The sequence below is a fragment of the Mesitornis unicolor genome, unplaced genomic scaffold (genome assembly GCF_000695765.1).
Source record: "Mesitornis unicolor isolate BGI_N332 unplaced genomic scaffold, ASM69576v1 scaffold33709, whole genome shotgun sequence".
Lineage (NCBI taxonomy): Eukaryota > Metazoa > Chordata > Aves > Mesitornithiformes > Mesitornithidae > Mesitornis > Mesitornis unicolor.
In genome coordinates this window covers 37145-51622 of record NW_010205791.1, presented here as the reverse complement: position 1 = coordinate 51622, position 14478 = coordinate 37145, and the positions used below count along the sequence as shown (strand labels likewise).

The 14478-nt window shown below is 42.8% G+C and overlaps 1 protein-coding gene across 1 annotated transcript in view; it reads right to left on the bottom strand.

Moving 5' to 3' along the window:
• Positions 1 to 5505: 5505 nt before the first annotated feature.
• Positions 5506 to 14478, bottom strand: part of LATS2 (large tumor suppressor kinase 2) — a 41784-nt gene continuing 32811 nt past the window's right edge. Inside the window, exons 3-7 of the mRNA XM_010191540.1 lie at positions 12227 to 13764; positions 8954 to 9536; positions 8143 to 8325; positions 6756 to 6862; positions 5506 to 6000 (exon numbers count right to left, since the gene is read on the bottom strand). Coding sequence (XP_010189842.1) covers positions 5506 to 6000; positions 6756 to 6862; positions 8143 to 8325; positions 8954 to 9536; positions 12227 to 13764 — 2906 coding nt within the window. The remainder of the gene's footprint in view (positions 6001 to 6755; positions 6863 to 8142; positions 8326 to 8953; positions 9537 to 12226; positions 13765 to 14478) is intronic.

Here is a 14478-nt window from a genome sequence, read left to right as displayed (position 1 = left end):
TGGAGGATTTGGAGAGCAACAGATCTGGCTGGCAGCAGCCATCTTCTGCTCCTCTCAGCCTGTGGCCCTTGCGCTGGGGGAGGATGTGCTATCCCTGGAGGCTTTCGCTGGACAAATCGCTGGCCAGACCAACCCAGCGCTGGCCATGGGCCTGCAGTGAGTGGAAGGCTGGCCTATGGATCTACAGAGGTCATTTCCAACCAGCATTTCTATGCTCCTATTGTTTATTCACCCCTTGCCCATGCAAAGCAAATGCATCTGTAAAGGCAGCCCTGATATTCACTGTTGGGTCTGTCATTCCCCATTCAGGTTGGGTATCTGCAGTCTGCCCAGTTTCCGCCCAAGGGAGTTCCTCATCTAAAGAAAACTTCTGCTGGAGTTTCATCATAACACGAGGTTTAACCACACTCTATGCAGATGCTTATCCTGTAAGGGATAATCAATCCTGAGTTTTGACCTTTCTTACCTGATAGATTTTATGTCTGAAAAACCAAACCAAAAAAAACCTCTTACCAGTCCCCCAGTGTTGAGTTAAAACCAAACACTGTGAATAGCTGGTGAACACCCCTGTAAGGTATTGGACAACTGAGCCTCTCACAAGAGTGTGCTGATGAGCATTTGACCTTGTGATGAGGTCCAAGTAGAAAAGTTAAACACATGAAAAGTAAGTGTGTGCTCCTTTCCTTCCTTTCTGATGGTTGTATTACTCAGCACAATCAGGTATCTTTTTACTGAAATTAGCTACTCTGAAATTGCCATCAGATCAATGAAAGCCACAGGCAATCACTGAGCTGAGCTTACTCGTGCTGTTATGGCCAAGAATGACCAATGCTATGGAAATTATCAAAAAGACACAGTAACTGCTCAGAGCATGAGGGTATCACAAGAAGTGGCTGAGATACTGCCCTCAGGAGTGGGGACTTAATTTTCAGACTAGGCCAATTTCCCCTCCGGCCACAGAAAGCCATCATCAGTGCTGCCTTTGGAAAGGAGCAGAGTCAAGCAGCCAACTGTTTTTCCTGAAAAAAGGAAGGAAGAAAACATCACCCATAGCTGTCCAACAGCATGAAAGTAGGAAAAAAAGAAAAGCTATTACTAAAGAAAAGCTGTTCCCAGCAGCACCCTGAGCTGCCACCCTCTGCTCTCCCTAAAAGCAGCCCAGGGCTGAAGGCAGCGTGGAGCCAGCACCAAGCCAGTCTCTTCCTTCCCTGCACAGCATGACCCAGCAGCCAAGGGGGGCAAGGGCATGTTCCTGGGCCATGGGGCTCTCATGACCCAGACCAGGAGATGAGGTGTGCTTTACACCGTGCTACTTTTTGAGCCCCGCTAAAGTTCAATAAATACTTAATATTGCCCAAGGTCTGAGTCGTGAAGCCCCATTTTCTTCACTATCTAAAAACTGACAGATGCAGGCACAGGTATTTATCATCTTGCCAAACTGGAGTAAAGGCACCATCCAAACCACCAGAGCGGACAAATCAGTGCATTCCTCAGCCCATTTGCATTTAAATTGTCCATGTCACTGGGCTCCTCTTTCTTCTGTCTTGGAGCGACTGCTGCATGTGCAGAAGGTGGCCATGGCTTCACAGATCAGATCCTCGGTTTATTTTGGTAAGAACGAGCCCAGGACTCTGTTTTCACCCAGTGCCACTCACTGCTCATTCACTGCTCAGAACAGAAACCAGAGGAAGGCACAGCTTCCGTGTCCTTGCTGCAGCAGATTGCTTTGCCAGGAAAAACATTTTTACACTTTTCTGTGTGTGTGTGTGTTAACAGTTGCTATTTTTACATTATCTATTCCTGAGATGATTTCCTGTGGGAAATATTTAATATTTTTAATTCCAATAATAATTTTAGTAACAGTTGCCATTTTCTGCCAATGTTTCCGCACTTGGGGATAGAACCAAACTATACATTCTGAATTCCCCTTTTCTCACTACAGTTTCTCTAGGAAAGCTTTTAACGCAGCTGTTTCATGCCTCAAAAAATCACAGGGAAAAGAATTTTATGAGAGTGATTTTCCATCAGGTTCCGGGCTATCACCCTGCTTCCCGCACAGTTAACCTCAGCCTTGAGTTTCCATTTAAAAGTCAAATGCTTCTCTCCCATTTGACTTCCATGGTATCCAAGCTGGGTATGTGGTTATAACTTGCACTGCTCGTCCTTTTGCATCCAACCAGGAATCACTTGCTTATCATGAACTGTTGCTGCTTCTTGGCAGATCTGGCCCCACTGGAGTACAGGTGTGAATGGCGGCAGGGGCTCTTGCTGTTCCTGGGCCATTGCACCCTTGCATTATACAGTTTCCACTCTGGAAGCAGCAATTACATAGATTTTTGGAGGTGATTATTTAGACTTATGCACACACAGTAAGTGGTGTTCCAGCGCATTCGTGTCTTTGCTGAAACCCAGGAATTAAATTCCTATCTTGCCAAGACCAGCAGCAGGTTCAACCTTGGCCATCTCCAATGCCACCTGTGGCCTTAACCAAGAGCACTACTTCAGAAGTCATAAACTCTTTACTTTCAGTCAGGAATAAATACATCTAAGGGGTTTTTTTGTTATTTGTTTTTTTAAAGGAAGATTTTTTTTTAAACAAACATTGAGTTGATAGAACTTCTTAAAAGAAGGTATTAGATGCTTTTTGCAGGAAGTTCAGCAGAACTGTCAATCCCAATATATGGCCTATTGTTTACTTGTCCAGATTTCATAAAATTTACTCCAACTTTCTGTTTACCCCTGAAATGTCTGCAAAGGATGAGCCTCCAGAGACAGCACCTGATAAGCTGGAGAGATCTGTTTTTCAAATGAGCTCTTCTTAGGTGAAATGGGAGTTGGCTTCGGTTCCCTGCAGCATAGATTTGAAGTGAGGAACTTCTTGGTTGTGGAAGCACCTGTTTCCTCCTGGGCCAGGTTCTCTTGTTTTGCATAGCTGCAAAGATCGTGCATTTGCAGATTAATTTTGTTGAATTTTATGCCACCTACTGACCTGGTGACACCAAAAGAAGTTTTTCCTGTGAATCCTGCCCCTTCTTCTCAAGGGCTGTGAGGACTGAAGAAATTGTCTTCAGGTACCCAGAGATCCGACATCAAATGCTACAGGAGGTGAGGTTTGGATCTCATGTTTGTAACTCAAACCCATCACTAACACTACAAAAACCAATCCAATTAATCCAATCCAATTAAACACATAACGCATTTTAGATTTTGATTCTCGTTTTTAATAAATTGTGCCAGTAGAAGCTTTCAAAGGCAATGATATATCAATAAATAACAGTTAAATTGAGTTCCTGAGAAAGAACCTACCACATGAAAGAATGTCAGATAGATGTAAATAACAAAAAATGGCATTACTATATAAAAAAGCAGTAATACTGAATCTTACATGAACTGTCACAACACAAGCACTGCATACCTCAGAACATTCCTTTCATACAAATGTAAACAAATACACAATCATTTTTGTTTAGTTTAGGCTGATGAATTTATATGGTGTTGCTTAGATATCTAAACAATGGATAGGATAGGATATGCTAAAACATTAAGGAATAATACGTGGAATAACATACGGAAAAAATAATGAAGCTCCAGATTTAAAAATAAAATAAAGCAAAAACACATTAAAGGAGTGTTTTCCTCAAATGTTATTACGTCAATCACTTTAAATAGGACTGTTACACTAATCTGAATTAAGGATTTTTGCGTGTGTTTACTTATTTAGTTATATATAATATATATGCAAATATGTATGGCTTAATTATCTTTAGTATTCTGATATCACCTTGAATAATTCTCACTTATACATATAAGAAAAACGCATATTTTAACATAGTTAAGAACTGATATTTCAAAGTATGCCTATAATTTGACAGAAATGTAGGACTATTGTGCTCCATCACAGCAACATTTTTACCTATAGACAACAGGACAGAATGACCTATGACCAATGCCAATGTTTTCAGATGTCAGTGCCTAAAACATGAGGATCCTAAACGGGTACACAGTCATTGGCCTGTAGGGATCTGATGTCTGGAAAAGCCACGTACCTCCAGGTGCCACAGATGTCCGTGGAGCTGCACACACTCAACATCAGCCTCATCGCACTCAAGATCTCGATGTGTGATGGGAGCACAGCATTGGACGTTCTGGTCTGGACACGTTGAGCTACACCTGGATGCCCCCTCCCTGGCAGTGTTCAAGGCCAGGCTGGATGGGGCTTTGAGCAGCCTGGGCTGGTGGGAGGTGTCCCTGCCCATGGCAGGGGTTGGACTGGATGAGCTTTGAGGTCTCTTCCAACCCAAATCACTCTGTGATTCTATGTTAGTCCTGGTGCTCTGCATCACTGCTAGGATTAAACCATGGGCACTGTGCTGTGTGCTACGTGAATAAGACCGACCTAGACTGGTGCCACAAATCAGCTTTGTAATAGCGGTCTTGCGATCGATCCTTTGTGGGAAAACGTGTGTGCCGATGATACGTGTTTACTAAAATGATCTAATATGTCAGACCACAAAATCACTGTTCAGTTATAACCTCTGCAATCTGTTTTACAAAATTAATATTGGATACAATCATAAGAGGAAACCACCCACACAATACATTATCAACACACGGTTTAAAATGGTCTAATTTTAGACCCTTAGTAAAAATGGATCCACAGGACCTGCCCGTGAATGGCAAGAAAAGGCCATTTCAAATAGAAAAACACTGCTCATGCAACATTCTTCACACACTAGACAATGAAATCACACCTGAATTGTCACTTGCTCACACTTTCTATTACACTCCAATAAGCAGAAGGAAATAAAGCAGCTTTAAGGTTATGTCACAATTTTGAAATGTGGAAAATACACATAATAAACAAAAATCACGATGCGAATACAATGGCATCAGTAATTTTAGACAATTAGAGAGCAGTTTCCTTTTTTTTTTTCATTTTTCTTCCTTTTTTTTCTTTCTTACATTATTGCACAGAGACCTTTCATCACATGTTCTTCAGCTTTATGCATCTTCCTAAATGTGAAATAAGTGCTATGGATAAAATAAAAATGTAGAAAAGAAGAACAGCAGCATGATTTGTCAAAGTTAATCCTTATAATTTAGTAGGAAAAAAACCCCTGCTATAAACAAAATATAAGTGCTCTTTATTCATTTAAAAAATAACGCTGACAGTTGCAGAAGTCTGTAAAAGTTAATCTGAGTAGGGCGATGCTGACCTCAAATAAAAATAGGCCTAAAAATGGTAGACTGCTGGCCTTGCAGATTTTGGTGAAGACCAGGATTTCAAGTGTCATTATCAACAAAGTTATTTACAGTAAAACTGACCTGAACTTCCAAGAGTGCCATGTTTAGGACCTGGCCCTGCAAGTTCTGACTCCCCAGGCCGACTCCAGTCTCAGCTGAAGTTACACCCAGACAAGCGCTGCAGGATCAGCTCCCAAAGGATCAGGTAAAGGCCCTACTGGATTTGAGATCAGTCTCATCTGGAGTACTCTATACAATAATTTACACATACACAGGCTGACAGGCTCCAGTCTGATCCACCACACCTTTGTCTTCGACATCAGATTTCTCAGACTGGCCAACTTCCATGCCAGAAGGTTTGGGATACCTGAAGGGATACCCGTTGTCATCAAAGAATCTCCGAAAAGTGAACTCGTAAAAAGCATGTTCCGTGTGCTTGCTGTTGGAAGAGGCTAGCGGGTCCCATGTCCTGGTGCTGTCACCGCTAGCGTCATTCCAGGGACTTTCTTCTTCAACTGGATCAAAATTGGAAGTGTCCATGGGATGGCTGATCTTTGGAACATAGGGAGCTGGCTGCCTACGGATATCAGTAGAGAAGTCCATAGAGTGGAAGAAAGGATGGGCCTTAATGTCATCTGCTCCGTTTCTTCCAAGCCTGTCCTCAGCGGCACAGCAGAGCTTTGTGATGAGATCCGTCGCCTCAGGGCTTAGCTTGATCTGGGAGGGAATGTGCAGGGTGCTTTCCCAATTTATCACCTGGAGGTAAGAAAGGTATTAAACAACCTCTAATTCTGGCAACAGAAACCTTCTGACTGACAACATTAACTGCGCAGAATTATACACATAACTAGTCAGCTCACAGCCTATAGTTATTTTAGAGGTTCAAGAACCCAATGATTAGATTGCATTGGCTGTTAATGGATCAAAAAACACTGTCAGATAGAATTGCTTCTTTTATCTGCCGGGTTTTTTTTAAAGGCAAATTCCTAATGGCTTCCTGAATGCTACCATAGTCCTAGTTGAGAACATACTCAGTTTACACATGACTTTATGGAATGACTTCAAGGGATTACTTCATTTCATCTCAAAATGTAAACAAAGAAAAATGGTCATGAGATACATCCTTTCTAATAAAAAGCTACTTACTGCTTGACTTAGAAACACTGACACTGCCAGCAGTAATTACCACTGCTGTATCAGCTTACTGAAATCTGCTAGGCACTCTAAGGAATTTAGATGGATAAACTTGAGCTTAAGACATCAGAGTTGTGCTAAGGCTCCTAAAACTAATAACTACCTGCAGTTGGACAAGTCCATTCTAGTCTGATACTCAGTATCTTCATTGATTGGGAATGGATTTGTCCCTGCATAGAACTACTGAAAATCAGTGTTTTGTAATCACTGCTCCTTTCTCTAGTAAAACAAGAGGGGATAGGTCTGTGCCTGGAGGAGAAGGGAAGGGAAAAGGTTAACATTTTGCTACCACAGATTGGACTTTCGCTTCAACTTACCTTCAGTTGGGTTTCTGTGGGTGTAGGAGCCAGAAAAGGAGGCTGTCCCACTAACATCTCAAAGAGGATCACACCAACGCTCCACCAGTCACAGAGCTGAGTGTATCCTGAAAGGCAAGTAAAGAGGTTGTCCTTCATTAACCAAGGAGAATGTGTATAGAGCCACTTGCAATTAGGTATCAAAACACACAGCACAGATTTCTGTCATTTTGCAAACAATCTGTGACTGAAAAACAAAGGGCTCCAAACCCACCTTCATCATAAGGTCACTTCTAGCTGACCTAAATTCTGCTGCTGTCAGTAAAAGATTGGATCCTGTTGTCTGGAAATCTTTCTGAATAAATTTAATTCTCGACAGAAGTGAGTGGTGGAATCATGTAATCAGAAAGAATGACGTTTTTTCTTCATGCCCTGCCCCATGACTACATCACTACACAGCACAGACTGGGCCTCAGAATAAAGAAAAGGTTTAGTGACTGATGTCTCCCCCAAGGCTCAGTGGAGTACCACAAGTTTGAAAAGCTGCTGGAAGACACAGCCTGGCTCTAGAGACGGAAGAAAGCCACAGATGACTTTTTGAGCAAGTTCTAAGCTGAGGAACAATTTCATCCACTTAATTGCTGTGACATGACAAATAAGGTATATATTTGAGATCTCCAAAAAGGAACGGAGGACTTACAAATCTCCATCGAAATCAGTGTTTGTCACTGGATGATGTAGGGTCCAATGTGAAATCTCTCAATTTGAGAAAGATCAGGCTTAGGATCTGGCTTGCAGACAACTTCGGACATCTAATCTCCCTACTACAGTGACCATGTCCATTCATGGATAGCCACCAAGTACCGTCAAAACTCCTCAAGCTGAGCTTTTGAATGCAATGTCCAGTGTAAATTTTTGAAAACTTTTTGCTGGGTTTCCCCAAGATTCTGGCTGGGAAGCTGGAGGAGATGTTGCCACAATTTCACACCATCCATATTTAAGTGACCCATCTGAATCAGTGATTCAGAACCCTCAGCCGGCTACTCACTGGTCCATGTAAACTTGCTAGCAGCCATAGTTGTACTATGTACACAAGTACAGATAATCTGCTTCATATTTGAAAAATATCACTGCCAGCATAATCTGACACATTTATTAGCAGTCTCATTTAAAGGCTTCAGAGTACAGATATGCAGAGACACACAAACTATGGCCACTCTTAATGTCAGCAATGTGATACTAAACAGTGGAGCATGTAGAGGTACCTGTTCTCATTAATGTGAGCTAAGTATTTGTGGCCCTCAGAACAACAATCTTCCAAAGCAGCAAGCTTATTTAAGGTAAAAATTAAAAAGTATTTCAAAACATTGATGGTTACTTAAACAGGAGAAAAATACAGGTTGCCTACCTTTACGAAGCAGGACTTCAGGAGCAATATAATTAGGAGTTCCAACTAACGAGTGGGCTAGACATCTCTGATGCTGCTTCTTAGCTCTTTGTTCCAATGTCTTCAGCCTGTCTCCACATCTGCAATTGGACACATCATCCCAAAGGTCACTGGGCTCCATGCTGTCTTGTCTGATATGGCTCCCTTTCAGATGGGAGAGAAAGTTTACATTCATGGTCATAAAACACAACACACAAAGAGAAATTATACAGATCTAGTTGTGTCATCTTCTACTCTCACTGAAGAACAGCATTTAAACTTCAAACTCAAGGCACTTCCTTCTGCCCTCTCCTTCACAATAGGTTTTCCATAACCAGCAAAATGTCTGCCTCAGCACAAGGAAGCACATTCCCATATGGGAGATACAGAACAATGAGATATATTTAGATCAGCTATACCAATTGTTTATGACCTTTTTGCCAACAGACACCAATACTCAATGGCACACACAGGAGGTGCGTGGACTACTTTAAATTTGTGATTAAATTATTTCACCATCAAAAAAGACCCTCCAAACAAGCCTAAACTGAAAAACTGCTGCTACTGTAGTGGTGAGCCAGATTACTGATAGGGATTTAAACAGTCCTGGAAACAAAGGACTGGAAACAGACTGATTGAATGAGTTGGTGAGACATCAATGCACAGGATTGTCATTGACGCTTTGTCAAAGTACACACCTCTGTTTTCCGAGCTGGCACTTCTGCCAAGAGCTGCCTGTTTGTTTCAAAATAAAAAATGCAATACTGTCACAAGTAAAGCCAAAGAACGTTACCTTTCTGATAGTATTTTGAATTATGAGTCCACCTGAATCCAGTACACAGTCCAAAGTCAGTCAGTTTGATATGCCCATCCAGGTCTATCAGAATGTTGTCAGGCTTGATGTCTCGATGAATAAATCCCATTTTGTGCACACTCTCTATAGCCAAAGTGAGCTCTGCAATATAAAATCTAGCCAGACGCTCTGGAAAGACCTCCATCCGAATCAGCAGACTCATCATATCCCCCCCTGGGATGTAGTCCATCACGAAGTACAAGTTCTCTTTATCTTGGAAGGAATAGTAGAGTTTAACCACCCATTCGTTGTCTGCCTCAGCAAGAATGTCCCTCTCTGCTTTGACGTGGGCCACCTGGTTCCGGTTTAACACATCCTTTTTCCGCAGAGTCTTCATGGCGTACAGGGCGTGGGTATCCACTTTGCAGGCCAGGCAGACTTCTCCAAATGCGCCAATACCCAGAGTCTTGATTTTCACAAACATCGATTTGTCCATTTTGGCCCTTTTAAGTCTGTTGTAGTTGGACTCCTTCTGGTAGAGAATTTTCCTCATTTGCTCCTGTTCTGCTTCACAAAGGCCAGCCTTTACAAAGGAAAGCAAACCACAAGAGCTAGTACTGTTACATTCATAGCAAGAGAACAATAAACGAGCATTCCCAAAATGCATTTCTCAGAAAATTTAACCAAAAACCATACTCTCTTGTCTGTCTGTCGAGGTATTTCTGAAATACCAGCAAATGCACTGTGCTTTAACTTGTTACCCGGATTTGCCATATCTGAGAGTGTTCTGCCTTTCTCATTTGACTGAACAGAGGCACAGGGCAATACTGTCAGAGAGGCAAATATAACACAGCAAACTTGACCACGAGATTTGGGTTACACCTTTCAAATGTGCCCTTTGCCACTGCACTCCACTATCTGTTTGTACACTGCAGCACAGCTTAACCTAAACTGAAACTTAAACCTAGACACAGCACTTCACTTAGTTCATGAACGGTCACCCAGGGCAACTCACATGAACAATTCCTACCTCGAGTGCAGTTTGACTGCTGGTTTTTCTGTTGTGATTAAGAAGCTGGTTTTGACCTACGCATTGCCAAGGGCCTTGGGAACCTTCTTTAGAAACTCTCTTTCTTCCTCTGCCAATACACAGCCTGCACTCTCAAGCTCTCTACATCTCCTGATGATCTGTTCTATACACTTCTCCCGTTTCCCTCTCAAAATACATGCATGTAACCCTCAGCCATGGCCTCCCCACAGTCACGTCAGCCCGGACACTGGTGCTATTTCCCCTCTAAATATATTCTTTCCCCTCTGCACCTAAGCTATAAAACAGCTGGTTTGTCCAGCCACCTCCTGTCCCCAGAGAAGCTCCAAGTAACTGCAAGTTCACACGGGTGCAGGAAGAGACCTGAGGCATGGAGAAGCAGCAGCATCCAACCAGACTTTCCCCACCCTCAAGACAGAGCTTGCACGCTGCACTCTGACAGCTTTGGAGCCTGTCCCTCTCCCGAGGGCCACTGGTGGCCGCCACCAGCGGCCCCACGGTCCTCTGACAACTCATCTTCTGCAGCACACCCCCTTCTTTTTGCATACCCCATTTCCAAACCCCTGAGTTAACTGGCATCAACTGAAGCACTTTAAGAGGAAGGTTTGTGCCTAGTGGGAAGGGGCAATGGGGAGGAAGGTGGAACGAGTTGAAGGTGACTGATTTGCAGGCTGGAGACCCAAGCATACACCCACAGGGCTGCTCCCTAGATTGATTTGTAGTCTACATCTTTAAAGATGAATGTGGGCAGCCAGACTATGCAGTGAGCTCCCCACGGAATAGAAATGAAATCTGTAGGAAATAAAGGATGGAGGAGGTCTGCAGAAACTTGCAGAACAGGTAGGATGAATTTTCAGACTAAAGGCAATAACCAAATCAAAATAAGTAATACTGTTTTTAAAATGCAAGGCAAGTACATAAATCCATAATAAAGGAACTGTTTATTGTTTTAAGGTAAAATAATTAGCGTGTTGTGTTCTTGGTTAATTCTAGAATAATGTGATCTTCAGATAGCCAAGATCTCCTCAGTGTATTATTCTGGCCAGTGATGAAGTTGCTAGGGGAAGGAGATGTTTTTGTTTATAGCTGAATTATCTCTGAGTTATGAAGTGAGGGAAAGCTGAAGAGTCAGAAGAGAAGAACTAACGCAAGCAGTGCTGTTTTGCTTCTCTAGAGATCATTTCCTACCTCAATCTCAGGAAAATATTCACTAAATCTAAGCAATGCAATACAATCTGTACCTGTTGTGAGGACAAACTGTTAACTGTCACTAAAATGCCAACCTTTCAAGAGATTTATTGAAGCATATTTGCTTAATTTTAACCTCAACAAACAAACTGCTGAGCTTTCTGGAGCAATGTGAGCATCAAACTAATTGACTCTGGAAATTGACTGTGCTAGGGTAGTTAATTATTACCCATTATGTGTTAATAATAGCTTTCCTTAGAGTTTACCCTTAAATACAGAAGTAGACTAGTCATGCCTGTGAAAAAAACCTCTTCCACATTTAAAAATTAAAAACAAAATTGCCACAGCAACCATCGAGACTTGGCAGCTTTGTTTTGAGCAGCCCTATCAGTGAACCATCTTAAGTTTGAGAGCTACAATTAGGGATTAAAGCAGCTCTCACTCCACGTGGGCACCTCCCTTGCACCTGCTTCCAGAACAAGCCCCAGCAAGGGGCCCGCGATCAGTTCAAGCTGGCCAAGATAAGATCACTTCCATGATGTTATTACTTACACGTGTTCAACAGACAACTTCCAGTCAAGTATTAGATATTCATCTGAAAACACAGCACAGGGAATATGTTGAACCAAGGCTGAACCATGGCTTTGGTGACTGTGTGGCTGTCATGAAACAGAGAGGAAGAACTGGAGCAAAGAGAAAACCTTTTACAGTTTTGCAAGAGCTGCCAAAGCATTGCCAGAGTTGTCACAGCCTCAAACCTGGCTTCTCAGCTCTTGCCTAAGCAAACCTCATACCTTCCTACTACGGGGGGTTTTGCTTCATTTTACTTTTCTGGCATCCAGATATATTATTTCACATCTCAGGGTTTTCAGACAGCCTCCTAGACCTGTACCTATGCTTCTAAGTGAAATAGTCTGGTATGGGGAGGTGTTAGCTACCTACTACTTACAGTGGAATCTGCCTTTGTAAATTTTTTGACTGATTAAAAATACTCAATTTGACCCCATTAGTTTTTACTATAACAAAACAAGAATTACTTTAGCCATTTCTTGCTCCAATTGTAATCTTCTGTTAATTTTCTGCTGGTAGGTCTTTATGACATTTTCTACATGTTGCTCCATGTAGAACTTGAAGGCAAAAGGTGAATAGCTCTTTATTCGAGATTCTCGTTTTTCCTCATCTTTGCCATTTTTTCGCACAGGCACCGGAGACGTCTGAATCTGCTTTTTATCCTTGCTTGGTTTTTCAGCTTTAGTGTTCTTGCTGCTTTTATCATTTCGCTCACTGTTCTCCTCAACCTTATTGCATGTTGAATTGGGGACTACACGGAGGGTCTGCTCTACGCCCATGCATAAGCAGTTGATATCAAACTGCTCAGAGCTACCGGGAAGTAACAAATGCTTGGGATACGGTGGTGGGGGACACCGCAGTTCCTGGTTACCATAATCCACATCCAATTGGTAGGTGCTAGCTGCTCCAACAGGTGGCCCGTGCTGCTCAATGATCTCCAAGCCATCCACGGTCGGCCCCTGCGCAGGTAACCAGCCAGGATGGGAAGGTCCCACTGCAGTCTGAGGCTCAGGTCTCACTACTCGCATGCTCTTCACCGGCTGGAGAATATGAGCAGATGTGACTGCTGTGATCGTATTTGGAGATGTAATCGAAGGATCAGCTTTTCCTGGAGGAACCTGTCTTATAGACACTGTCACTTGGGGCTGTTGCTGGTGGTTGTTGAAGGAGTTCGTTCTGCTCGGCACTGTGGCATCAGGTCTGAAGGATATGTGTTGCCGTGGAGATGTTTCAATTCCTGGATTTTGTAAAGAATCTCGGCGTGACGGTGTTGCTGCCTGCCACTGCTGAACTTGAGGGTTATTCATGTCATAGAGGTCCATGTTTAGGCTATTCCTAGACGGAGTTAATAGATTTTGCGGTGGACTGTCTGAAAAATCATTAGCAAAGGCTGGACCTCTAGACATCACATGCATTTGGTGAGAAGAAGGACTTGTCTGTTTGTGATGAGAATGTGATACATACAGGCTCGTGGGTGCCTGCTGAAACACATGACCAGAATTGTTCTGAACAACTGCTCCTTTATTTGGAAGATTGGTGTAGCCTCCCTCCTGCTGCATCTTGTTTTGGAAGGATGGACTCCGCTGAATACCATACCCCATGGGTTCCCCCTGCACCATCATGTGCTGCCTACTGTAATGTTGGCTGTTGGACCCATGGGATGCCTGCAGCTGCAAAGCTTGAGTGCTGTGATTAGCCACTGGATAATTAATCACAGAAGACTCAATATTTGCAGGGTACGTTTTCTGCTGATGGCTTGTGGGTGCGCTGTGAGTGCCTACTCCAGAGGGTCGCTGCACAGGAGCATTCATAGCTGTAGACTGGGAAGTAGAGATTAAATAGTCCATGTATGGCCTTGGAACTTCAGTAAGCATATTTGCACCTTCTGCTCCAAAGCTTGTCCCTTCATAGGCTGCATTACTGATCTGATGGTACGACGGAAAAGATTCGTTTGATCCTTCGAAGCTTGGCCTGCGGGTGACATTAGTTGGCACAATACCCTTTCCTTTATAAAAAGAACACAGAAGAATGTTAGGATACAGTTCAGGTGAACCAATTACTTTGCATTACTCATCCATCCATCCATACAGACATACACATACACACGCATGCTGCGTAGGGAGTATGTGTTACAAAAACACCTTCCAAAATCTAAATTAAGCACTCCTAACATTAAAGTCACAGGTGCCAAGTATTACTACTGATAACGAGCTACTGGCCCACAACGCTGCTTGTGCCAGGAATCATCAGGGAGTCCTATCAAACCATGAAAATAGAAGCACAAATTCCTTAACTGTGAAATCATCAGATTACACTACAGTCTGGTTGTTAAAGCTGGTATTTAGTATTACCAGTCATTACTCACAAACAGGAGGAAGCTGCAGAGCAGGGGGTTAAGTACAGCACCAATGGGAGAAACAAAGCTCCTGGAATGACTGTCAATACAACTTAAAGTCAACATTACTATAAGCTACCAGGTCATCACATAGTCCACACCTTCTGTAATGTGAGCTCTGCTCATGCTAGGGATCTGTTTACATCTCTCTCTTTTCCTCAAAATACCCTGTTTCCCTCTCCTTCATTTACAACAAAGGCATCACACAACTTGTCCTGTATTTTTCCCAATGTGTCAGAGTATCCCCTCATATCATTCATCCTCCATCTGTTTGGAAAGCAAATCTTTCAAGGCGTCAGCATGTTAATCTTAGCTTGAAGAATG